The 26,709-nt window shown below is 41.6% G+C and overlaps 3 protein-coding genes across 5 annotated transcripts in view; 1 reads left to right on the top strand and 2 right to left on the bottom strand.

The window, feature by feature from the left end:
* The window catches only part of cd109 (CD109 molecule), a 54,123-nt gene extending 51,554 nt beyond the window's left edge, over positions 1-2,569 (bottom strand). Inside the window, exons 1-5 of the mRNA XM_086265146.1 lie at positions 2,448-2,569; positions 1,838-2,004; positions 1,730-1,758; positions 858-1,094; positions 393-518 (exon numbers count right to left, since the gene is read on the bottom strand). Of these exons, the coding sequence (XP_086121272.1) occupies positions 393-518; positions 858-1,094; positions 1,730-1,758; positions 1,838-2,004; positions 2,448-2,518 (630 nt within the window). The 5' untranslated portion in view covers positions 2,519-2,569. The remainder of the gene's footprint in view (positions 1-392; positions 519-857; positions 1,095-1,729; positions 1,759-1,837; positions 2,005-2,447) is intronic.
* An 8,288-nt stretch (positions 2,570-10,857) lies between these two features.
* LOC147313180 (uncharacterized) lies at positions 10,858-18,537 on the top strand. 2 transcript variants are annotated; one of them, XM_086265147.1, is made up of 10 exons: positions 10,858-10,918; positions 12,856-12,955; positions 13,255-13,401; positions 13,634-13,815; positions 14,059-14,195; positions 14,317-14,410; positions 14,675-15,007; positions 15,197-15,371; positions 15,461-15,585; positions 15,784-18,537. In XM_086265147.1, exons 2-10 carry the CDS (start codon positions 12,871-12,873, stop codon positions 16,108-16,110), a joined length of 1,605 nt encoding a protein of 534 aa, XP_086121273.1. In that variant the 5' UTR covers positions 10,858-10,918; positions 12,856-12,870; the 3' UTR covers positions 16,111-18,537. The 2 variants fall into 2 exon arrangements, with proteins under 2 accessions (XP_086121273.1, XP_086121274.1); XM_086265148.1 differs by lacking the exon at positions 10,858-10,918 and having other exon boundaries at positions 12,570-12,955.
* Positions 18,538-23,293: 4,756 nt separating this feature from the next.
* On the bottom strand, positions 23,294-26,197 carry LOC147313181 (uncharacterized). Of its 2 annotated transcripts, XM_086265149.1 has the most exons (4): positions 25,870-26,197; positions 25,146-25,563; positions 24,570-24,729; positions 23,294-23,438 (listed from the first exon to the last, which is right to left on the bottom strand). In XM_086265149.1, exons 2-4 carry the CDS (start codon positions 25,485-25,487, stop codon positions 23,422-23,424), a joined length of 519 nt encoding a protein of 172 aa, XP_086121275.1. In that variant the 5' UTR covers positions 25,488-25,563; positions 25,870-26,197; the 3' UTR covers positions 23,294-23,421. The 2 variants fall into 2 exon arrangements, with proteins under 2 accessions (XP_086121275.1, XP_086121276.1); XM_086265150.1 differs by lacking the exon at positions 23,294-23,438 and having other exon boundaries at positions 24,538-24,729; positions 25,870-26,012.
* Between the last annotated feature and the right edge of the window lie 512 nt (positions 26,198-26,709).

Here is a 26,709-nt window from a genome sequence, read left to right on the forward strand (position 1 = left end):
AAGGGTTAGGGTCACCAGTGATGAGAAGGTTAGTATAAATCAAAACTACGAGTAAATCAGGTACGAGCAACACTGACATACTCTTTGAAGCAAAGATGAATAAGTTAAAGGAAATGATTCCATATGTTTTTAAATGTCTTAATATATCTTGTTAGGGAATCAGCCTTATATTTTAATGCAAACCTGGAGATGTGGAGGTGAGACATTTTTCATACTGTGCATTAATTATAGGTTTCCTGTCAAACAGATTAGTGCCACTGACCGCATGAATGTCTTTGCACAAAAGATCTGACTTTGGCAGAAGCAATCAGTGGTCAGGTGGATTAGATTGAATTATCAGAGGCCTGTCCAGCTTAATTACCCTGCAGAGGTTCACCTGCTAAAGGACTTACTTTGACTGTAGCGATGATGGTCCACTGACCCAGAGGAGGGTTTTCAGACAGCTGAAACTCTTTGGACACAACGCCAAGGACGCTGTCTGCAGCCAGCCACTGCCTGAGCAGGTTTCCCCTCGGATCCTGGACCAAGAAAAAACATGCTGATCAGACGATTTTCAGAATTTCAGTTTGTGCTTTGAAAAACGTCCAGCAAGTTTACAGGCAAGTGACTGATTTAGCCACCAGTGCTGACGAATGCTAGTGAATGCTAGTGCAAAGTTCATGGCTGGAAATTCATTAATTAAAATGATGCTGATATGAATATGAAGCATGTGTAATAGAATTAACTCATAATCCAATCAACCAGACGCAGAAGTTGTCCAAGTAAAACTCCCCTGAGATCTTTTAAAAATAGTCTCTGATCTTGCCCTCTTGTCCTCTCTTTCTTCCATGGTTTTGGTACAATAACATCATTCTTACCCTGATGATGATGTCCACGGGGCTGATGAAGGGCTTCCCATCAGAGTGAATGGAAACAACTCTGATCTTCACCGCCTGCCCAGGTAAGTACATTACTTTGTCTGTTTGAATGAAGGTGGCGATATCTTCAACATCCAAGTGGAGCTTTGTGAAGCTGGAGAAAACCTGGACTTCTCCTCTGTGACCTTTGACCTCCAGTATGTAGGCCTCCCAGTGATTGGGCTCGCTGTCACTAATCTGCAAGAATTCAACATGGAAGGAAATTCATCAACACTTAAATGACAAACAGTCACATTATCATCTTAACAAATTTAATCTGGCATACAGAAAGAGCAGGTTTTGAAAACGCTCCAAGTTTAAAGTTTAAAGTTTCTCGGGTGTAATCTGAACCGTGGAGGACTGAGAGCTCGCCTGTGGTCCAGATGAGAGAATTAGCCAAAATCTGCTCAACATCCATTTGAATTTTACCTGATGGTGTCTGTTTGTGCTCTACAGAATCAGAGTTAAGCCTCTCCTCGCCGACCTGCTCTCAGAACAGAAAACTGGCCTTTGTTCTGGGCTCTGAACTTTTACCAGGAAGTTGCTTTTAGGGGCCACAAGGGGGCATCAAAACCCACAATTTCAGCTATGATTTTAAAGCTGAACTGTAAAATATCCTGTTTTCAAAAAGTAGTCCAAAGTGTTATTGTTTATTTTCTAATGATTGTGTGTCATATTTAAAAAGAAATAAGGCACTTATTAGCATAGTGGGACATAGTAAACAAGTACAGTAAGTGCAAACAAAAAATAAAACTGACTTGAATTGTAGAAAGCTCAGACTGACTTTACAAAGACTGACCTTTGTATTTGTTACAGAGGAATTTCTTACTTACAGGCGGCAAAGTCAGCAGTGTGGTTGAACCTTTAGAAAGAGAATTTCACAGTGAGATTAGAGCTATAATTAATTAATTGTAAATTAATTGTTAGTGGCAGATACTTACCCCCTTCAACTTTAACAGATTGTGAGGCCATTGTTAGGTTTCCACGAACAATGTGAGCAGATACAGTGACCGGTGAAGGGATCAGGATGGTGACTGATATAGATGTTGGGATTCCATGTTGGAGGGCTTTGGGAGCAAGGAGCAGGTAGGAGGGCTGAGGGTGGGGGCTGAGGAAAAAACCCATAATATATAAATATATTTGTTTACACCCAAAAAAAACATCATTAAGAATAACAAGTTGGTGTAGAAAACCTGAAAGGGCGAATGGAAACAGAAACCTTCCCCACTGTGAACATTTATTATTTTATTGGAACTAATTTATTATAAAAATATGTACTTACATTAGTTTAAATCTATATCTTTTAATCAACTTGTGCAAAAATGACTGTAAGGCAATAAAACATGTTTGTAAAAATAATGAAAAATCAGCTTAGATTCAATGAATTTTTAACACCACTCCTGCAGTTTTGAACTGACTTTTTATTTTCTAAAATGTAGGAAAATATATTTAAAAACTGTAGATACACAGATGAGCAGAAGAGGAAAAACACTCATGAAGAAGCAGTTTAAACTGTCCAGGTGAGTCCTGTAGTTCAGCCTGTGTGCTTACCCGTTTGTGGTTTTCTGGGCGGCGGTGAGAACGATGAGGCTGAAAATGCCCCACACCTGGAGACGCTCCATTTGTATCAATGAAATTCACTCCAGAGAGCTTCTCTCAGTACTGAAAGCAGGTAATATCAGTTTTTGCCTTCATACCTGCAGACAGTAACCACACCCACCTCCTACTTCTCATCATCATCATCATCCGATATCACCTGAAGAATTGAACCAGGATCGGTTTACCTGAATCCCACTGGGAGGCTTTTATTTCTTGTGCTCTGATTCAGGTCATAATGAGAGTAGAAACACATAAACAGGCAAATATTGACAGCAACAGTAGTACAGCATACCTCTCCTGTATATATATTTTTGTATCACCAGGGGCATCTAGTATCTGAACAGAGTCAACCCAAGACCAATGATTGGACAATTAGTTCACTACAGTTGTACCTGGAGGAAGGATTGTCGTCTCCTCTCCAGAAAAAACTGGCAGAACTGATCATCAGGTTTTACATTCTGGGAACCAGACCTGTAAGTGATCACAAAGTTAAAGCAGGTGAAGAAGAAAGCCCACCTGGTGTGTCTAGTGTTCAGTCATTTGGTGGCTTTGAGTTGAGCGAGGTTTATGTTTTTTGTTTCTGACCAAATTATTAATGGATCCTCGGCTCCCTCAAGCCAGCGTTTCTGCTCTTTGAGCTCCAGTTTCCAACAGTTTCCAGTCACTGTTGTCAGTGTTGCATTTAGCTGGGGAGAGACATGAGAAGCAGGAAAAAGGATGCATTTGCTCTCCTTTGTACTGAGATTAACTTGTGCAAATTTTAACCACGTGAAAAAAAATTACTCATAACCATCTCACAGACATAACATTATGTACAGCTACTTTCATTATCATTTTTTTTACTCTTTTTCTCCAATTGATCCGCGTTAAGTTCAGTAATAACTTCTTACAGTAATAAGTCCTACCACTAATTAATCTTTCAATCTTAAATATGATCAACCTCTCTCTAATAATTGGCTATGTACCACAGGCCTTCAAGCTAGCAGTAGTTAAACCGTTACTTAAACAGTCATCACTTGATCCAGAACTCTTAGGTAATTATAAGACAATCTCCAAACTTCCTTTTTGCTTAAAAATTCTTGATTGTCATTTATTATCTTATTAATATCATTTTAAATTATTGGATGTAACCTTAAAGCAAGGTTTAAATCAAGCCTGATGTTGTCACACACATTAAGGAATTAATCGCACTCTTATTAATTTAACACTGATATGAGATCAGTACTCTGTATCAGCAGATATCTTAAGCCAGAATATCTGTCAGAACTGGAAAAAGTTGCATTGAAGCAGCTTGTTGAGTCTCAGCTGATGGCTGTGTAGCACTTTGATCTGCTTTTTAAATGAGAAATACAAATGATCTGACTTGGCTTATTTCTCAATTACTGATCAGACTAAATAAATAAGGAATACAATGGTGTGAAAAAGTGTTTGCCCAGTGCAAAAACAAACACTTTATCCTGAAAAAGAAGGAAATTTGAACAACAGACAGAACTGGAGAAGACTCTTGATTAAGAGGTGAAATGTTTTCACAGAAACTGGCCAGTTGTCACAAAAAACTGTTTTTCCTAGGAAAAGGTCTAATGTTTTGCTTACCATCAAACTTGGATGATTCACTGATCATTGGCACAAATTCCAATTGTAATGGGAATCAGACACAGTGACTGAATTCCCACCAATAAGGGAACAAGTGGAGGTTTCTACACAAAGATCCTTTCTTACTGAACTGCAGCTCTCACACTTTAAGTTTTTGACACGGCCATGTGATCTTGCAGGGCTGCCGTGGTCCTTATGAAGATAGTACAAGAGCTCACATTCATTACAACTACAGGCCTCACTTAGTGAAAGTCAGTGTTCATGACTCCACCATAACATGGCCATAAAATGGCCTGCATGGCAGAGCTTCAAGATAAAAACCACTGCCCCACACACACACACACACACACACACACACACACACACACACACACATATATATATACTGTATATATATATATATATAGAATAGGAAATCAGGAAGGGAGCAAACACTTTTCACACCATTGTATTTGGAAACTATAGGACTGAGAGATGGCTGTGACCAAATCAGCAGCTGTCCAAGTCTCCATGTGACTCTTGTTGTTATAGTAACAGCTGTGAAAGCTTTACCGATCTGGACTCTGTCAGGGTTGATGTCAAACACACTGATGCGCCCAACACTCCAGGAGCCATTGACCAGCAGCACGATGTTGGCTTTTGCTGTTGTATTACACTGAGCACATGCAAGAAGACAGTGGTGTTGGAAGGAGTCGAGGTTAGCGAGACACCTGATGCACAACAGATACCTGACATGAGGGCCTGTTTGGTCTTATTTGGACTGTTTATGGGTGAGAAAAGTGAGAAAAAGTGAAAGGAAATGCATCAGGAGGAGAGACAAGTGAGGAGTAGGAGTACATCACAACAACTCGCCCACTCACAGGAAGTGTGAGAGCTGTGGTTCAGTAAGAAAGGATCTTTGTGTAGGAACCTCCACTTGTTTCCTGATTGGTGGGGAGTCAGTCACTGTATCTGCTTCCCACTAAAACAGGAACATCTGCCAGGATCACCGCGTCATCAGGAGTCTGATGAGAAGCATAACATGAGACTTTTTCCTAGGAAAAAGTGTAAGTGTAAACAGAGCTCTTTGACACACTACAGTAAAGGGAAATATCCACTTTCGCATGACTAAAGACCCCTTTATCCAGCATCCAGCAAGATATCCCATATGGAAAAGAAATAGTAAAAACTTATTAAAGACTTGCATAAGATGTGGCCTACTTCATATAGTGAATCATATAAGGCTTATATGATTAACTCATGAAAGTGGCCACTTTCTCATTACTTTCATATATTGTTTTAGTAAGTATCCAAAACATGCAAGTTTCATTTATATAATTTTTCAAGGGATCTTACATCTGTTTTCACCCTTGTATGCTTTTCGCAGTTTTCACAGTTTCACACAAGACAGATACAAACTTTACGAGATTTATATATATGTTTTCCATATGGGATGCATTTATGGTGATACCAGTAAAGCTAAGTGCTGGCGTGGCTGCTTCCAAATGGGTAATTATGTGACACATGAGTTAATCAGTTGGTCAATTTCTAGACGTTAATCGACACTTCAGAACATTTTACTATGTTCTGCATGACACTCCAAATGACTCCAAATGAGAAGACAGAGGTGAGGGAACTCGAGCCATGCATTCCTAAATAATGTCTCTGTGAGGAGAAAATTGTTTAGAAGATAAAGAAACTCACAACTCAGATATCTATTTTTTACATGCGCATGGGCGGTCACGGTCCGATCTGCTCTGCACCAAGTGTGCACAACAGATGTGACACAGGGAAACCGCCCAGGGCTTTCAGAGCATCCTTTATTTATACTTCAAATGAGCTTTCAAGGAAGTAGGAGTGGCATGTTCAGAATACAAAAACATTTCCATAAAAGGAGAAAACTGTTCACTTGTCTGCTGAAACAGGAGGTAGCTTGGTATGTATAGAAATTCAGACATTCCCATAAAAGGAGAGAGAGACCGTTAGCTTGTCTGTTAACACAGGAGGTAGTATCATATGTCACCGCATTCTTCTACACATATGGCTTCACTCTCTTTTCCTGTGGTGGTTCCAATTCACAAGCTCTTCTTCCTTTAAATGAAGCTACAACTAAACATAATTCACAAAATTAAAAATCTTTCATCATTCCCTCCTGTTTGTAGCTGAAATTAAAAAGATACATCAATGTGTTTCAGACACAGACCCTACATTGTGAGTGCTTTCAGTCTGGTCGTCATAAAATGTGTATCATTCAAACATAATCATTCATCACATTAGTTTCATACTCATCGTCTTCTCCTTCTTCCTCGTCTGGCACAATGACATATGCAACAAGAGATTGAGATATCATTCTTGATACCATTCCTCTTACAGGGGATAAGGGGATTGCAGGGGATAATGCATGTAGTAAAGATACAAAACATGATAAGTATTAGGCCAATAAACATCAAAACCTTAAACATCAATGTTCTCCATGAGCTGCTCATAAACCAATCCCACCAATTACTTTGTGAATTTGCCCAATTGGTTACCTGTGCCTGTTGAACGTTTCTAAGTAATTGTAGAGCATTTGTCACATTATCAGAATGCACATTGTCTGGAATATATGTGCAACAAGTTGTATTGAACAAAACACACAGTCCACCCTTTTCTGCCAAGATCATGTCCAGAGCAACTCTGTGTTGCATAACAGTTATTCTTATGGCATCAATTTCCTGATTTTGCTCTTTGTTGATGGTGGTCGATGCATTTAAAAACAGCCCAAAACGATAATCTAGAGTTCGGGCATGTTTTCCAACTCCAATCCATGGAAATATTGCATGGACAATATTTCCAGTAGTCCATGTTTTAAATTCTTTCGGTACGTCAGTGCCCCACACGGAATCATGTGGCTCCACTTGCTGGGCTTCTCGTTTCCTTCTCGTAGATTGGAAGCTCTTGATTGCCGTTATCTTGAATGTGTGGTCAGAGATGAATATAGGAGCGCATGTGCCTGTCCACTGCTCTGGGAGTACGAAATAGGCACGCTGTCCACATAACCATGCCATTCCCTGTACCCAATAGGTACCGTTAGATGGACCGTTGTTCTTCACTGGGCCACCAAGTGCATGTGTATACGTTCCTACACAGTTCCTGGTGGTCCCTAAATCGATGGTTCCTATCGTCTGGCGATAACCAGTGGCGTGTCCAGCGGGGTGGCCTGGGGGGGCACAGGCCACCCCCCCAACCAGACTGGCCACCCCAGGTGCCACCCCAAAGGCAAAACAATAAAATTCAATCAAATATCAAATGTCCGATTATGTTTTCACGATGAAGCTCAGATATCCGAGTGTAAGTGAATGCAGCATCGGCTTCTGCGCTATGTGCATCACGTTAGCAAAGGAAGGAGAGCCAAGCACGAAAGACGGTGTTCCAGATCTACTGGCGTTTAGATCAACTGGCGTTGGTCGAACAGATGTGTGGCATTCTTGCTTTTCAGGAGCTACTACCGACAAACCAGCAAAAAAAACGCCAAATGTGTCATCTGTGACACTTGTGAGGTTATCTCAAACACACTCCGTCAGCCTTGATGCTGTTGAACAACAAAATGTTTAAAAATGTGGCGAGTTTACCTGGTGATATCCTCATGCACGACGCGATCGCGAAAACAGCAAACAAGTAATACCACGCCGATGTTGTTCACAGGACAGCAAGAGTAAACGATCGGGAGACTCTAGTCGTCATTATCGTTCCCCTCGCACGGTTTATTTCTCCGAATTCAGCGTTTTTGCTTCACAACTAAAGCGAGCAGTTTACTTTGTGCACTAACATGGAGTCGAGTCAACCAGCGCCACCTCTGGCCAAGTGCCACAGCCTACAGCCAGATCAACTTGTGACACATCTGCAGCACGTTTGATTTCGTTTTATGCACAACACATTTGTATGCACAGTTTGGCCATAACGAACACCCTGTTCGAACATAAGAGTGTCAATAAGTGCACGTGGCACCAGGACGCTCTAGGCCGTAGGTCGATGATCGATTTTGTAATCGTATCAGCAGACCTGCGACCATATGTTCTGGACACTCGGGTAAAGAGAGGGGCTGAGCTGTCAACTGATCACCACCTGGTGGTGAGTTGGATCAGGTGGCGGGGGAAGACGCTGGACAGACCTGGTGCACCTAAACGCGTAGTGAGGGTGTGCTGGGAACGTCTAGCAGAGGCCCCAGTCCGCGAGATCTTCAACGCACACCTCCGGCAGAGCTTCAACAGCATTCCGAGGGAGACTGGGGACATTGAGTCCGAATGGACCATGTTCAGCGTCTCCATTGCCAAAGCTGCTGCATTGAGCTGCGGCCGCAAGGTGGTTGGTGCCTGCCGTGGTGGTAATCCCCGAACCAAATGGTGGACACCAGAGGTGAAGGGAGCCACTAGGCTGAAGAAGGAGTCCTATCGGGCTTGGTTAGCCTGTGGGACTCCGGAGGCAGCCGACAGGTATCGACAGGCCAAGCGGAATGCGGCTCGGGCAGTGGCTGAAGCAAAAACTCGGGTGTGGGAGGAGTTCGGAGAGGCCATGGAAAAAGACTTTCGGACTGCCTCGAAGAGATTCTGGCAAACCGTCAGACGTCTCAGGAGGGGAAAGCGGTGCTCTACCTGCACTGTGTATAGTGCTGGCGGAGCGCTGCTGACGTCGACTGAGAAAATTGTCAGGCGGTGGAAGGAATACTTCGAGGACCTCCTTAATCCCACTGACACGTCTTCCGAGGAGGAAGCAGAGTCTGGGGATGAGGGGAATGACCCGCCAATTTCCGGGGGCGAGGTCACTGAGGCAGTTAAACAACTCCTTGGTGGCAGAGCCCCTGGTGTTGATGAGGTCCGCCCCGAGTTCCTGAAGGCTCTGGACGTTGTAGGGCTGTCCTGGTTGACACGCCTCTGCAATGTTGCGTGGAGATCCAGGGCAGTACCTGTGGACTGGCAGACCGGGGTGGTGGTCCCCATCTTTAAGAAAGGGGACCGGAGGGTGTGTTCCAACTACAGGGGGATCACACTCCTCAGCCTCCCTGGGAAAGTCTATGCCAGGGTTCTGGAAAGGAGAGTTCGTCCGTTAGTCGAACCTCGGATACAGGAGGAACAATGCGGTTTCCGTCCTGGTCGCGGAACACTGGACCAGCTCTTTATCCTCTCCAGGATACTTGAGGGTGCATGGGAGTTTGCCCAACCAGTCTACATGTGTTTTGTGGACTTGGAGAAGGCATTCGACCGTGTCCCTCGGGGTGTCCTGTGGGAGGTGTTGCGGGAATATGGGGTGTCTGGCCCATTGCTACGGGCCATTCGATCCCTATACAACCGTTGCAAGAGCTTGGTTGGCATTGCCGGCAATAAGTCGGACTCGTTCCTGGTGGGTGATGGGCTCCGCCAGGGCTGCCCTTTGTCACCGGTTCTGTTCATAATTTTTATGGACAGGATTTCTAGGCGCAGCCAAGTGGCGGAGGGCTTTCGCTTTGGTGGCCTCAGAATCTCATCTCTGATTTTTGCAGATGATGTGGTTCTGTTGGCTTCATCGGGTGAGGGCCTCCAGCTCGCACTGGAACGGTTCGCAGCCGAGTGTGAAGCAGCGGGAATGAGGATCAGCACCTCCAAATCTGAGGCCATGGTTCTCAGCCGGAAAAGGGTGGAGTGCCCATTCCGGGTCGGGGATGAGTTCCTGCCCCAAGTGGAGGAGTTCAAGTATCTCGGGGTCTTGTTCGCGAGTGATGGGAGAAGGGAGCCGGAGATCGACAGACGGATTGGGGCTGCAGCTGCAGTAATGCGGACGCTGCACCGGTCCGTCGTGGTGAAGAGGGAGCTGAGTATAAAAGCGAAGCTCTCAATTTACCGGTCGGTCTACGTCCCTACCCTCACCTATGGCCACGAGCTGTGGGTAGTGACCGAAAGAACGAGATCGCGGATACAAGCGGCAGAAATGAGCTTCCTCCGAAGGGTGGCTGGCCTCTCCCTTAGAGATAGGGTGAGAAGTTCGGCCATCCGGGAGGGGCTCAGAGTAGAGCAGCTGCTGCTCCACATCGAAAGGAGCCAGCTGAGGTGGTTCGGGCATCTGACAAGGATGCCCCCTGGGCGCCTCCTGGGTGAGGTGTTCCAGGCATGTCCCACCGGGAGGAGGCCCCGGGGCAGACCCAGGACACGCTGGAGAGATTATGTCTCTCGGCTGGCCTGTGAACGCCTTGGTATTCCCCCGGATAAGCTGGAGGAGGTGGCTGGGGAGAGGGAGGTCTGGGCCTCTTTGCTTAGGCTGCTGCCCCCGCGACCCGGCCCCGGACAAAGCGGATGAGGATGGATGAGGATGGCACAACACATTTGTACCTTTCAATTGTGTCTGTTTGTGTCCCTAACCCTAATGATATCATATATTCCTTATTGGCCTACATTTGTACAAAATTCCAAATTATATACACAAAGTCATAGACATCACCACTCCAATTGGTCATCATGATTTTGATATTCTCTTTTTCCATAACAATGAAATACGCCTTGGACAAATATGACACGTCAATATTTCATTAGTGTTGTCACATCACATCCTGTAAGCATCGTTTGTCTGTGTCCTTTCTCTGGAAATTAATATTTCCACACAGCAAAATCCGAAGTGTTGATGTGAGTTAAAATTACTGGTGTTAAAAATTTCGAGTTGAAAAGTGTTGGTTTGAGAGTTACAGTAACACTAACGGTGCTGAAAAAGCTCTGTAGCCGGAGTTATTTCAAAGAGTCAATACTATAACACTCATTTGGAGTTGATTTCCACATCCGGGTTTTTCGCGCTCATGGGCATGAGGAGTCCGCCAGAAGTTTGCTGTCAAGATCGAGGAGGTTGTTCAGGTAAGAACTATACAACAAGACCTATGTTATTTTATCATTATTAAATATTGTAACTAACTAGCCTATAACATTATTTATCAGAAGCATGCAATATTTTCCTAATGTGGAGTGTATTCATCTGCGGTAAGAGATGGGATTCGTTAGCTTAGGTAGCTAAACTATCCTCTATAACAAGTTAATATTGCAGCGAAAATAAATGCGTGCTTAATATAATTCTCAATTCTAGTTAGTTCTAATGTCATAAGAGAAATGCTTTCCAGTGTTCAATGCTTATTAAATGAAACGAGGGAGGAGTTAGCTATCCTCTGGATATGTTAAATGTAATGTTAAAATTTGAATTTGTGGTAGCCTAGCTGGCAGCTAAGACAAATGCGTTTAGCCCACTGCTTTTAAGGGAAGCGAACATTCGCCTCAGAAATATCCTATTTAAAAGTGAACTAAACAATCACATGGAGACGTTCAAGTCAAGTTTTGGAAAGCGTCAAGATAGGCTAATTACACGTGCTACCAGCGAGTTTAGCAGTAGCCTAGCCTACAAATCTTTGAAGTGGCAGGGGGTTATGGAATTCTGTTAGATGTTAGTGACCAAGCAAGGCGCGCTGCGTTTGTGCATGGGTTGCTTGCTAACGGTTAGGATATATCATACATGTTGTAGTAGGGCTGCTCAATTAATCGAATTTTAATCACGATTACGATCTGGGCTTTCAACGATCATTAAAAATGACTGAGCCGATTATTAGCCCCTCCCTCGTGCTTTACTCTCGCGCTGCTCCGTGTGGCAAATCGAGCGCACCTCTCTGCATTTCGAACACGTGTCACAACAATTAAGAGGACCCGAGGGAAGCTCGGAAAGCTAAGCAGAAGTTATTTGGAGAGGAGAGTGACTGCCGTTGGTTGAAAAGAGAGGTAAAAAAAACTTCAGTGGTGTGGAAACATTATGGGTTCGCGGAGTCAGACGTGGATCAAGTAGACATAGTGTGTAAACTTTGCTACAGTGTTGTAGCTGCACCACAGAGCAACACTGCAACGTTCACTAAACATAGATGTTTACATTTTTCATTTATTTTTTATATTGCAAACATTTGCACTGTTATCAGTATTTGCACACTATTTTATATTATTTTTTGACAATCTTTAAAGTCATTATTCAATACATTGTTATTGTTAAATAAATATCGTCAAATAATCGAGATCTCAATTTCAGTGAAAACAATCGTGATTATCATTTTTGCCATAATCGAGCAGCCCTATGTTGTAGTAGGCCTAATCTAAGGGAACATTTTCCCCTTTTCTACAGTTTTAGTGAAATAGGCTACCATCCAGTGTTTAAGACAAAGCGGTATAACGACTGAGGGTCGTTGACGTCGCCTCCACTGATAATCCTAGCATGTCGTGTCACAAAACAACCATCACAAAGTAGCAACTAGCCAGACGGCTGTGCATGTGTCAGAAACTCCCGATATAAATGTAAGACTTGCACTCATTAATTTACAGTATAAGGGATATTTGTTGTCATAAGTGAAAGCGTGATGAAGGCAGGTGTGCGTTCAACAGGAAATTTTATGTGGATTATCATCCTGACATGGTTTAAACAGAGATGCTTTTCCCCAAGTAGGCTACAGCGATTTACTCGCAACATAGCAGAACTAAGTATCTAGCCTGCGTGCAGACGAGAAGATCGCCGTTGTCGTCTTATAAACATGTGGATGGGTGGATAATTCATTGGATGCTATTTCTGTGTACCCAAGTTCAGCTATTTTAGTGCGCAGGGGGAAGCCAAATTATGTTCCTGAGGTTGAAGTGGTCTGTCACCCCTTCACAGATCATCACACAATGTATAGCCTAATATTTTCTTAAAGTTGTCCGGATTTGTTGCCACTTAAGCTATGGTTTAAATATATGGTAAAAAATATTCTGTGCCCCCTTCTCTCCACCAGGTGCTGTTGTAAGACATGTTGCTGAAAGTGAAATACCTCAATGTAAAGAAGTACATTAAATTGCACGCAGGATTCACTTATCTAGAATTCATCAGTGAAGGTAAGATAACCTGGCAGAACAAAATTTGTTGCACATGTATCAGTTCATCATGTTTGCATCTCATCTATTTAAAAAACGAATTAAATGTTAACACATTTTATTTTAATGTGTGACATTAAAAACAGTACAGAGCAGTAGGCCTAGGCCTATATTGTTGCTGCAGACTTGTCTAATTTAACCATTTTAAAGACAGGTAAAACAGCTGTTAATAAATATTAGCTAAATAAAAAAGTCAAAATTAGTTTTTAAAAAAGTTTTTCAGGCGTTTTAGGTGACATTATGCTTATCTTTTTGTAAAGCCAAAACCAAGTTTGGACTTCCGGATGCTGCTGACCTTGATATTTTCGATGAAACTGACACAGCTGTCGAAGAAGACATTTTTCTGGAGTTACTGGAGGCCCAACCAGACCTATGCCTGACAATACGTGAAAAGATTTCAGATGAAGGTAAATGTTATCATAACTTAAATTTTCAGAGTATAGCCCACTCAATGTAGAGCCAAGTTCTTTTGCTCTTGATGCAGATGACATTGACCTGTCTTCATGCAATATACATGACAGTGGACAGGGCTGGGTCATATTTGTATAGAATGTTGTCTGAACATGAACATTGAAATTGTGTTATTAATGGCATTGTGGAGTAGCCTAAAGAAAGTTAACCAAATCATCTCTCCCAAAGATTTTTGTCCTTTAGCTCATTCCACACCATCCTCCTCGGATACATTATCTTCCCTCACGGACACTATATCACTTTCATCAAGTGACAGTGACCTCAGGGAAAAGGGCATTCCTGCAGGCCGCAGTAGATCCAGCAAAGACAGTTCTGCACCAAATGTTTCTGTGTCAGAGGCTGCAAAAGAGGTAATTGAGAACAGAAAATGTCTTTTGTATTTTTGAGTTGACACCATTTATACTGTAGATTGTTATACAAATTGAAATTCAAAACATGGTGGTTCCCAACTTGCCCTGTATGAAAAAATGTTAGTAGAAGTTAGTGCTTCTTGCTAGATATGTCTTTCACAGGTTTGTTGACATTCCTCTAAACTTTCACCTTTACTGACAAACAAGTTTTTATTGTTATTATTTTCCCTTTTATATGAGCAGATGGTTAAAAATGCCTTGACTAGGAAACCTGGTGGAGAGGAAATTCTTGAAGAATACAATGCCGAAAATTCACTGAGCCACCGCACCCGGCGGCAGCTTGTTAACATATTGGCAAGTGATATGACTGAGAGACATGGGTAAGAGTAATAGTACCTAATAAAAAAGTAAAGATGGGCCATATGGAATATTCTTGTAATGTATACTGCAGTAAAGACACATACTTCTGATTTAACATTGTCAATTGTATTTCCTCTATAGCAGAATTCCCTCCCGTAAGCAAAAGGAGAAATATGCCCTTGGAATAATTACACTCTTTCCCTCATTGAAGGATCCATTTTCTTCAAACGGCTATGTAAGTCATGCAGTGATTGTAAAACAGCACATTATTTAGTTTTCATCATGGAATAATTACATCAGCTAAATGATTTAAAAGAAAAATCTTAATTCCTCTTTCGTAATAACTATTGTCATAAAACTGTATTGAAATTGTGGATGTTGTTTAACATGTATTGCACCTGTTACATGATAATAGTCCTTGGGTTTCTTTTTGCTGAATCTGCAAAGTCTGTAAGATCGCATTTGATGTTTATTTTTCATCTATGTTTAAATGTGACAGGAGCATTTCTACGACGGAGTGAAAGGCACTGGATATATAGCGTGGCGCCTCAAAACCATGTCCAGGTCTACAACCAAACGGCCAGTGAAGGAAGTCCCAGTGCATCAAGAACAAGGGCCTAAGCGCAGAAGATTAGCAACCACATTGCCTCAGCAACTTGATGGAGATGCCTGCAAGGAGGCCATCTCATTTCTTGTTCACTCTCCTGATGAAGCAAGTGTATTTCAGAAGATGAAAATGACGTTCCAACATCGCCAGGATCTGGTGCATGATCCACAAAGAACTGCAGATGTCTTCAAAACATTTCCACGCTTTTTGGATGTCAAAGGACTAGTAAGTCAAATCACTTGATATTTTCAACTGTTAATCCTTTTTTTTTTTGTTTTGCTGATGTGGATGGCAACAGTAAAAGATGTGATCATTGGTCATCCCAGTCAGGCTATATCCCATATTGGTCAAAATCACATTGCAATGTAAACAATGTTGAGCACTGTCTTTATGTCCTGTGTGTATGATGAACAGGTCAATCAAGACTTCCTGCTGCTGTTTGGTGCTGAAACAGCCACCAAGTTGCTTGAGAAGTGGGACATGTCATTCAAGCCAAAGGTTATTAAAGAAGCCAAACAGCTGACTCAATCAACTGACCTGTGTCGTTTGATAAAAGCTGCTGAGAAACCAACAGAGAGTGATGTAAATGGTAGGCGTCGCACCATGCTTGTTTGATTTTAATAATATTTATTTTTACCTGTCATTTTGAAATTGTTTTATAAATTCAACCATACACAGACTGGGACAGTGACATGGCCTCTCTGCTGCTACTCCTTCAACTTTTGCCACCCACAGCTGGACGAAAGAGGAGAACCAAAATAAGTCCAACTGATGCAGCACACAAAATGGTGCACTTTCACAAGGTAAATATGTTGTCTCACTTTTTAAAATCCTACAAAACACTTTTTCAGTTTTTGCACTTTTTAGTTTTCCTCTCCATGAAGTATGTGTCTTAGTATTTTGTAATAAGTTAGCAAGGCACATAATGTCAAACTGAATGAATGGTTCATACTCAGCAAGTATAAGCTAGGCCTATATGTCAATATCTCATTTGTTTTTAGTCATGCTGCAGCATTGATGAACACTTGCAAGCAAGAGATGGTAAACAACCATACATCCTCGCTGTTGGTCGAACCCAGAACAGCATTGACACCTTCTACATCGCAGTGGACAAACAGCTCATCCCCTGCCAAGCCACCAGCTCACTCAGTGCTTTTGATGAACTTTTCAAATCCCACTACGTGTTCAACTTATCTTACGACGAGTCACTGGTTCATCTCTACAGTTTTGTGCAGACCACCATATTCAACATTGATGCCACCTCAACAGATGAGTCACCACGTGTTCGTGAGTTGCGTGCCAAAATGTTGAATGAGAACCATGTTTAAATGTTTTATCTGTCAAACTCTGCATAGCACCAGTCAGGCTTTGATAAGTCATTTGCGACTAGGTCACAGTTTTTATCCAAGCACCAAATTTAAGTTGGCTTGTTCACAAGATGGTTGCAGCCGTCAGTTCACTACATATTCTGGTTTAAAAAAACATTTAAATAGTGTTCATGATGAAGATTGTTGTCAAAGTGGTGATGCAGAACCCTCAGAGTCATTTCAAGCTGATTTTGACAGATTACAAGATACAGACATAGCAGTTGCAGGAACAAGTGTTACTCAGAGCCTAGAGGTTGGGTGTTCTGAAAACAATGGGTCAGGTCAAAGAATTAAAAAAAATTCTGAAGCAATTTGCACTAAAATTATTGGTAAACTCAATGGTAGTGGTTTGGCAAATAGTTTTGTGTCATCACTTGTTTGTGATTTGGAAGATTTTGCTGATGGACTGCACTGTGAGTTTAAACATAAAGTACTGAACGTTGTGCCAACAGAAAATCCTGTTAGATCTCCAGTGGAAAAATGTCTTGAGACTTTTGACAATCCAGTTGAGAAGTTCGACACTGAAGCTAAAAGAAAGTCATATTTCCGTGAAAAATGGGGAATTGTGGATCCAGTGGAAAAGACTTTAGGAATACGCTATGATACAAGGTTAAATAAAAAATCAGGCACTTATGACCAGGTACCAGTAAAAGACACTTTTGTGTACATTCCAATTTTGGAAACAATCAAATTTATATGTCGCAATTCTTATATTTGCGAGCTGCTTGCTAAACCATGTGTATCAAAAGAAGACAGATATGAAGACTTTTGTGATGGGAGTTACTATAAGTCTCATCCATTGTTTTCAAAACCACAGACTTCTTTGCAAATTCAGCTTTATTATGATGACTTTGAGACTGCTAATCCACTTGGTTCCAAACGTGGTGTTCACAAAGTTGGTGCAATCTATTTTGTCCTCAGAAATCTGCCTCCAAAGTTAAATTCTGCATTGATGAACATTCATTTGGTTGCATTGTTTCATGCAGAAGATGTGAAAAAATACGGCTTTGATCCTATTTTACAGCCTCTGATTGATGACATAAAGTTTTTGGAGAGCCATGGCATTGATTTACCCTTCTCATCTGAAAAGGTCCATGGCACTATATGTCAGATAACTGGGGACAACTTGGGGATGCACTCAATTTTGGGTTTTGTTGAGTCTTTCAGTGGACGTTACTTTTGTCGTTTGTGTTTAATTGCAAAACAGGATGCACAGAGTGTGTATACTGAGGATGATCCAAAGATCATCTTACGAGGGAAAGAACTTTTTGAAATGCACTGCAGTGAGTTGCAATCTGATCCTCAAAAGCTACATGTGTTTGGCTTAAGAAAGAATTCTACACTGAACACTCTTCAATTCTTTCATGTTTGCCAGAACTTTTCCTTGGACATTATGCATGATATTCTCGAAGGGGTAGCACAATATGAGATAAAGTTACTGTTGGAATATCTGTCAGACAATTTTCTGCCGAAACCTGCTCTTTTGTCACGGATCTATGCTTTTGACTATGGCTACTTGGAGAGCAAAAATCGTCCAACAAGGGTGAACTTAGACAGTAGTGGTAATAGTATAGGTCTTAACTCCATTCAGACTCTTTGTCTGATAAGAAACATTCCTTTAATTTTTGGTGATATTGTGCCAGAAGGAAATCAGAACTGGACTATGCTATTGCTATTGTTGCAAATAATTAACATCATATTCTCTCCATCTGTTACACATGGCATGACTGTGCTTCTAAAACATTTAACAATGGAACATCATGACTTGTTCAAATTGTTGTATCCAGGTAGGAACATGATTCCCAAACACCACTTTATGTTGCACTACCCAACTTGCATCAGAAAAATTGGGCCATTATTGCATGTATGGAGCATGAGAGGTGAGGCTAAACATAGGGTGTTCAAAGACACCCTTAAGAACTTTAAGAACATCACAGTGTCACTTGCCAAAAAACATCAAACATCCATAGCATACAAGTGGGAGACATGTCCTTTAAGCCATGTTGAGTATGGGCCCTTGAAATCATTTGATGTTGATAGTGAGGAAAATAGTGAAATGATCTCCCTAGGCTTGCCTGCTGTTGCAGAAGAGGCTTTCTCTGCTAATTGGGTTAACATTAATGGGACTGAGTACAGAACAGGATTGGTCATTTGTTGTGGTTCTGAACATGAGATGCCGGTGTTTTGCAGAATAAAAACAATAGTTTTGGTCAATAGTCACACCTACTTCATAGTTCAGAAGCTTGTGGTTGAAAATTTCAGTGAACATTGCCATGCTTATAAAGTGTTTGAAACTGATGAAAAAGATGTTGTTAAAGCAGACTGTATTGAAATATACAAGCCCTTTGATTTGCAAAGTGCTTATGGTGATGATGATGGTCTGTACATTGTGCCATTATTTTTGTTGTGAACGTATGCTGTATGGTGCTTGGAATTTAATATTTATTAAAATTCTTATGTGACCAATTTTATGTTTTCTCCTTTTATCCTGTAAAGGGACTTAACAAGGACTTTCACTGAATGTAACACAGTAGTCATACAGTAATTGCACTTTAATGCATTTTTGTATTCAGACAATTAATACAGACTAGTATTTAAAAGCTCATATATGTCACTTTAAAGTGCCAAAATAACACTGTAAAAGTTACAGAATAACACTCTAAGTGAAAACAGTCAACACAATCCAGTGTGAAAATAAACACTTAAAAGTGTCATAAATAACACCATAGTTGTTGTGTAGTAACACCCTCAGTGAAAAGAGTTAACCCAAGCCAGTGTAAAAGTGAACACTTATCAGTGTCCTAAAACAACACTATAAATGTTAGGTAGTTACACTCTGAGTGAAGACACTTCACACCATACAGAGTGAAATTTTAACACTATGGGTGTTATATTTTTAACACTACAATGGAGTTAAAATAATAACACTTTGCAAAGTGTTACTTTAACTCTAAACCAGTGAGAATTATATAAACACTGGAAAAGTGTTAACTTTAACACTATAGGAGTTGAATTAACACTGGAGATTTTGCTGTGCAGCCAATATAGGCAATCCATCAACATGGCTGGAGAGTTGGTAGTCAGTGTTGGGGAGTAACGGAATACATGTACCGCCGTTACGTATTTAAAATACAAAATATGAGTAACTGTATTCCGTTACAGTTACCGTTTAAAAAGGTGGTATTCAGAATACAGTTACTTTGTTGAAATAAATGGATTACACTGCGGTACTTTCCTGTTTCATTTTGTTGCGGGTCAGGACTGTTTGGGTTTTGTTTGACAGCTATGTTCTGTTGTTCCAGGCGGCAGCGTTACGGTTGCCATGGTTACAGGGCGACGCTCTGGTCGTGTCCAAATTCATGGGCTACATTCTCCCGAGGACCCGGCCTTCGCGGTCTACGTGGGCCGGGTCCTCAGAAGATTGGGTAGGCCGGAAGTAAACGGCCGTGAAATTGGACGGTCTAGCCTTCTGATTAGCGTCACCGCTGTCTCGGTGGAGTTTAATAAACTCAGCCGTCTGCTCCTTGCTGTCTAAAATATAACAGGACACTGGAGTAAACTCTCGGCCATCTCACACTTCTGTTTAATCAGTTTTCTGTTTGACGTTTAGTCAGCTGTGTAAAAACCAAGGAGGAACCCACCCGGGGGATTAATAAAGTTTTATTTTATCTAATCTAATAACTTTAATCTCAGCCAAACCGATTTACTCACGAACAAACAAAACACTGAAAAAAAGCCCAACAATAACATTTTTAGGTTGTCTAAGTGACTTATATATTACGTTTGTCACGGCCGGGCGGGTTACACACAGTAATTCGGCGTGCCCGTGTGGCGTGTTGGCTAGACCCAAGCGCGGCGAAGGCTAGCGGTGGGTTTGGAGCAGGCACGCAGTTATTCTAGTAACGATCAGTGCACGAAGCGTGGCTTCGGAACGGTCGTTACCGACAGAGAGCGAGCGGAGCCGGGAAGAGAAAAAGGATTGAAGGGATAATCACTCACGGTTGCTGAATCAGGCGGAGACTGACGTCGGCAGAGTTTCGGAGCTCCTGACACGAAGAGAATGATGTCTGGCGTCTCTCTTTTAACCCCGGCCCCGTGATCAGCTGATCACAGCTGATCACCGGCTGACAACGTTTAACCCGAGCAGCGAAAGTCCGCGGTGATCTGAAAATGATGTGCCGGGAGTTGTGCCATTCTCGGCCGCATCAGTAACCCTCGAGCTCCCGGCTAGCTATCGAGCTGGTGGGTAGCAGACGTCTCCGAAAACGTCGAAGCACTTTAGCAAAGATGCGATATCTTGATAAACCGAGCAGATATTTGATGTTTACACAGCTACTTTCTCGCCTGAAAATATGTTAAAAGTTTATTTTGTGACCCAGAAAGATTAATAAGAGTAATTTTAAAACTTAGTAGCGGCCGCCATTAGCCGGAAACTGGAGCTTGGCTGGGCCGCGCTATGAATTCTGGGATATGGTGGGCCACGAAGGACACACCCGACCCATCCTTCAAATTCGGAAAAAGGAGCACGCATTTGTCGGCTGCATTCGGAGGGGTCTACGAATTTGGACAGCCTTCAGCGCGTCGCTGTGACGTAATCGGTCTACAAATGCGGCCTCAGGAGAATGCAGCCCATGAATTTGGACACGACATCTCTCTCTCTCTCTGCGACTGTGTGTTTCCTGGGTGAGAGAGCGCCTTTTCGTTGTTGTTGTTGTTGTTGTGCTAAGCTAACAGGCAGAATGCTACAAGCATAGCTCTAAAGAATGTAGCATCATGGGCAGTGTAGTCCGTGTTGCAGGGAGAATGGACTGCCATACACGTTATGGGTCTGTGAGCGCGAGGAGGGAGAAAAAGGGGAGTGGAAAGGTACGAGTTGTCGTCGAGGAAAAACGGGAGCTGGAAACATGTAAATATAATAATAACCACTGCAGCCAAGAAGAGTGCCTGACGAGCCCAGTTGTAAGTAAGCTATTAAGACTCGACTGTACACAGTGTTCGTGTTTTCCTCCGAAAACAATAAGTTCCGTTGGAGCAGCCTTTCAACGCCTCTCTCTGTCTCTCGCAATAAAAGTTGACCCACACAACAAAGTAAAGCTATTTTTCGGCTACGAGCCGACAGGGACCCCGCCGTATTAGTCAGAGGTCCCTTTACTACAGTTCAGAGTCGCGGACCTTCAGTAATAGTAATAAATCACACAGCAATAGTACATTCACGTAGTTGTAAAAAGCATGATAATATATTAAGTAATCCAAAGTATTCAGAATACGTTACTGTCATTGAGTAACGTAACGGAATACATTACAGAATACATTTTGGGGCATGTATTCTGTATTCTGTAATGGAATACATTTTAAAAGTAACCTTCCCAACACTGTTGGTAGTTATATACAGTCTGTATAAGTGTTGTTAATCCAATGAAGATTTGTAAGGAGATGGCAGTTACTTTGAATTCACAGCAGTTACACAGTGATTAGTAATAAACAGCCAGTGAGAGTGAGTGGATTTAAGAAAGTCAGTGACTCAGGTGTGTCGCTTGGTTTGTCATCTGTTTGTGAGACTGGAGGAGACGTAGAAATCCTTTGTTTTAAATCTTAGTTAGGAAGATTCCTATTTGAAAACAAGCACTTTTTGTGAGAAATGCAAGAAGTACATCTGCAGAAAGCACACAGTTACATTCTGTCCATCATGTGGACAAAATCGAAAATGTTGAGCATTGAAAAACTGAGAACGTTGGGCAAGTTCAACAGAAATGTGTTTGTAAGAACGAAAAACCAAATTGTTCCTAAAATAGTTATGGAAAGTCACTGTTGTATGTCTGTGTTCTACATGTTTATCTGATGGGAAATAAAGTTGCTATTGTTTTATTGCAGTTTCTTGACAATTCTGAGTGGATTTACACAGTACGGGTCAAAATGACCCGCAACAAAATCAATGTCACTTTTTTGTTTTTCAACATAATACAAGGGTTAATTTCCAAAACTTCCATATGATCTTCAATTTGTAGCAGATCCACTATCACACAGCAGCTGGAGCAGTTTCAAATGGAGGTCAGTCCACTACTACCATAGCCTACTACTAGATTAACTTGTGACACATCTGCACCTGCTGCTATGATCACATTGAGTAGAGGCTGAGTGGCTGCACTAACCCCTGGTACATCCAAATCTACCCACAAACATGTTGAAAGATGCAATGCCAGCAATGTGGATTGTCAACACTGAAAACAATCAGTAAGCAAAGACAACAGGGATCACTTTTTTCTGTTTATTTAGCATGCACAATATTTGTAGTCGCCTTCTGCACAGGGGAAGTCCACACACACTGTGTGGTACCACTTTCCACAGAAGGTGCATTCAGTCTGCAAGATTGAATGAGATTGTCACCCAGTCAACACACATATGTGGGGCCCAAATAGGGAGCAGCAGGGCTAATATTTGGGGCCCACTTGGGAAACCCAACTGGGGTCCAGCTAATTTTGTCCTCAGTTTCCATGGTGGCCCCAAATGTGTTTTCCTAGATGGGTTTATGCTGGGTCCCAGATAAGCCCCAAATCAGGCCCAGTCAAAAAAAATATGTGGGACCCAGATGGGTAGAAGCAGATCTGATATTTGGGGCCCACTTGGGTTACCCACCTAGGACCCAGCTAATTTTGTCCTCAGTTTCCATGGTGGCCCCAAATGTGTTTGCCCAGATGGATTATTGATGGGACCCGGATGGGCCCCAAATCAGGCCCAGCCAACAAATGAGTATGGGGCCCAGATGGGTAGAAGCGGGTCTGATGGTTGGGGCCCACTTGGGTTACCCACCTGGCACCCAGCTACTTTTGTCCTCAGTTTCCATGATGGCCCCAAATGTGTTTTCCCAGATGGGTTAATGATGGGTCCCAAATCAGCCCCAGACAACAAATGAGTATGGGGCCCAGATGGATAGAAGCAGGTCTGATACTTGGGGCCCACTTGGGTTACCAACCTGAGACCCAGCTATTTTTGTCCTCAGTTTCCATGGTGGCCCCAAGTGTGTTTGCCCAGATGGCATTTTGGATAATGTAAGTAAGCTATAATTTAAATAAACTGGCTTTGTTGTACAGGTGATCTTTTTTATTAATACTGATTACTATGAAATTTTAAAACAGTATGCTTTTTTATATAATACATTTTTTGTTTGGAGAACATGTTGACAAAAATGTCCACAGTATACACAAAACAATAACAAATAAATGTTATACAGTTTAAAGGAAAAACAAATGCAGCAAACCACAGCTTCTCACTCATTCACCAATCCATTGGTCCTGAAAGAAATAAAATAAAATAAAAAAATTAGTGCATTTTCAAAAAACAAAATCAGATTTGCAATAGTACTGAAGTTGTTTTGGAGGTTGTGCTGTTCAAGTTGTTTGACCTCCTACATTGAACTCTTTGAAGACCATGAGTATTCATGGAAACAGAAAAGCTATTTACAAAATGATTTACCAAGTAGGCACTCAAAAATTAAATTAATGTGAAATATTTTACCTTAAAACATTTAAGACAAATGTTTAAAAGATGTCTACATAGTTACAATGATAACTGGTGTTGTGGGCTGTCTCAGTGATCGGCACAGAGCTTAGAACAGGCAAGTGGTTAACCAGTTTTTTGCATGGTACAGCACCTCATAATGAACACAAAACAAAATAGTAAAATGTAACAAGGGCTATATCTACCAAGGAGAAAACAGATTCCACTTCTTGAGGTGTGTGCCAGGCGGGCGCCAATGATTTCACTTGTCATGTTTGCATAGTAAGCTAATGATTGATGAGACGATGTCAATATGTCATGTAAATTTTCATGTAAATCAAAAATAGGGCCATCAGATAAATCAGTGTGTTACTAATTACACTGGAAAAAATAGAGGCTGGCTCTGGAGTTCCTGGAGCTTATTCACATTCTGTGAGCAACCAAAAAACTGTTTAGTGAGAGACTTCTTCAAGTATGCTACAAGCCAGAAAGAAACGTGGTCATTCCTGCCAGCAGCCACCAACCTCCAGAACAACATGAGCTGATGGTTTCATCTCCACAATTTGTACAGTCTATCTAAACCACGTGTCAAAGTCAAGGCCTGCGGGCCACATCCGGCCCGGCATACATTTATATCCGGCCCGCAAGATCATTTTATATAGATGTACTATTATTGTTATCCATGGCCCGGCGATATGAGGCGCTAATAATATACAAACTACAGATCCCATAATGCAGCGCTGAAGCCTCCTTGCTGACCGCTAGGCTAACTGGGAACATTCCCGCGTCAATCAAGTCAAACTTCTGTTATTGCGAAGCTAGGCGCTCACAATGGTGGAGAGAAAAGTTGATTCTGAATGACTGCAGCTGTAGTGAGCATCCGTTATTCAAACATCAACAAAATATCTTACAACTAATGAACTTACCATATAGCACTTCAAAAACTTTAAGCCCTCGAAATTCCCGCTTTCCATGGCACCCAACGAAGTTATATTGCCTGGAAAGAGCATTGTCCATAATGAAGGCCATCATTCTTCTTGTGGCTTCATCAACAGTGCTCCCTCTGATCTCTGCCACAACAGCAACCTTAGGACACGCAAGGACAATAATTTTACTGACAGTAGTACCATCAGTCACACCTAAAAGAAAGCAAGCACAGCTACACAGTAATTAGGCTCTATAATATTGATGCTAATTGACTGAGAAAGAGTTAGGTGTCAAAGTCAAACACTGTCTGATGTGAATGCAAAGAGCTAAATGATTCACCAAAAGTAATTTCTTAAGTTTTGGGTTTGGCATGGCACAACTTATAACTAGGTAATGTTTGGAGAAGTTATTTTATTAACAAAAATAGCAACTTTTGTTCAGCTCTCCTCCCACTCCTTCATTGCACTGACCATGTTCGAACAAACAGCAACTTTCCTTGATCATAACTGCTAGCATGAAACAGACTGATTGAGGCATTAATCATTGAATATTGTTATCACATCATTATTATTTACCACTTCTTTTAGGAAGACAGGGTCTGCCAGTTTTTGCTCCAGTGCTGCCACATCTGCTACTGTCCGGATGGGAAATACAGCACCCGCGGGTAATACTGAAGCAACTGGTCCATCACGTTGTGTAAGGAGAGACTGTAGCATTCGACTGTGGACCCTCTGAGTGTCCTTAATGTCTTCCAGGAGGGTTAGAACACGTACAAACATGCTCGTATTGGTGGCTTGTAGAAGTTGTCTTGGAACTGGTTGTGAAACCACAGGTGAAGGAGTTGAGGGTTGTAGTGGCTGAACAAATGGATGAGTGATGTTCAGGAAGTGAGTTTCACTTGAATGTCTATTCTCCATTGCTGATGGTGGTGAGGTCTCTGGCTGTTCCGCAGTGTTGTCCCAATCCTCATCAGAGCTCGACGGGATCACTGGCCTTAAAACAAACAAACAAACAAACAAACAAAATACAACAAACATACACACACAAATAAATAATAATCCAAACAGATAATTTAGGGTACTGGTTAGTCCTACAAACTAAAAACATTAATGTATATAATGGCATCAAAAAAAAGTCTAAAACAGATTTTTAAAAGTCAACAAGTTATAAAGCGCTATTTTGAAATCATATCTGAACCTGATGAGCAGCAAGGGTCTGCTAAAGAAACTGTTAGTTTTTTTTTCTTCTTATAATCTCAATAATAAATTTTTGCTTTTAAGGTGTTTTCAACATAATTACCTCCTTTTCCGCTTCCCTTTCCCAATCTGCTTCCAGAATCCAAATAAATTCCACCAAGGAAGGTTTCTAATGGGAAGCAGGAAATGCTGTCTAAAGGGCCAAACTTCCGTACATCTTGAGCTAGGTGTATTAAAGAATGTATATTATAACCAACAAAGTCAAGACCATAAATCAAAGCAAAATCTTTCACAAACTGCTTCAAAACATCCTCTGCATAATCACAGTCAGTTATCAATATACAAATCAGGACTTAGAAGAATTCTTGTAGATACAGATAACAGTATAAAGTATCTATACATTTGGCTTGGTATATTATTCAGTAGAACTGGGCTTGTGTAATGCAAAACTTGTCTCAATTCAGTTGCTTTCTACGTGCTAATTTCAATGAGAGACCTTGGTTTCCTTGCAAAACTTTAAGGAAGATATTGCCTGACAGAAACCATGAATGCTGAAATCAGTTAGAATTTGCATAGACTGTCTGCATTTTCGGGGACTTTTTAACCAAAGATAAATAAGCTTGTGCATTACCCCCATATCCCACACCCAGCTCGTTCAAAGTGACACCCCAACCTGGTGCTCTTTGTTGGCCATAGCACAAAGTTTCATCAGTCCTTTAGTCAACAGAAATTTCATGATAACATAATCTTTAGCATGTTCATCGCAATCGTAGTGCTCTTCCTCAAGTGTTTTATTCTCAAAAGAATCAGAGTACAATATTAAGTCCTGATGATGCTCTGACTCATTTTACTGTGAAATGAAACTAAAATGTTCAACAACTTTCTGAGCTCTTTTGTCCTCTGAGATTGCTCCATTGCTTTCTGAAAGACAGCTCACAGATTC

The sequence above is a fragment of the Aulonocara sp. 'chitande type north' Nkhata Bay genome, linkage group LG15 (genome assembly GCF_057382095.1).
Source record: "Aulonocara sp. 'chitande type north' Nkhata Bay isolate Kocher_YH1m ecotype deep benthic linkage group LG15, A_spYH_male_GT1.1, whole genome shotgun sequence".
Taxonomy (NCBI): Eukaryota; Metazoa; Chordata; class Actinopteri; order Cichliformes; family Cichlidae; genus Aulonocara; species Aulonocara sp. 'chitande type north' Nkhata Bay.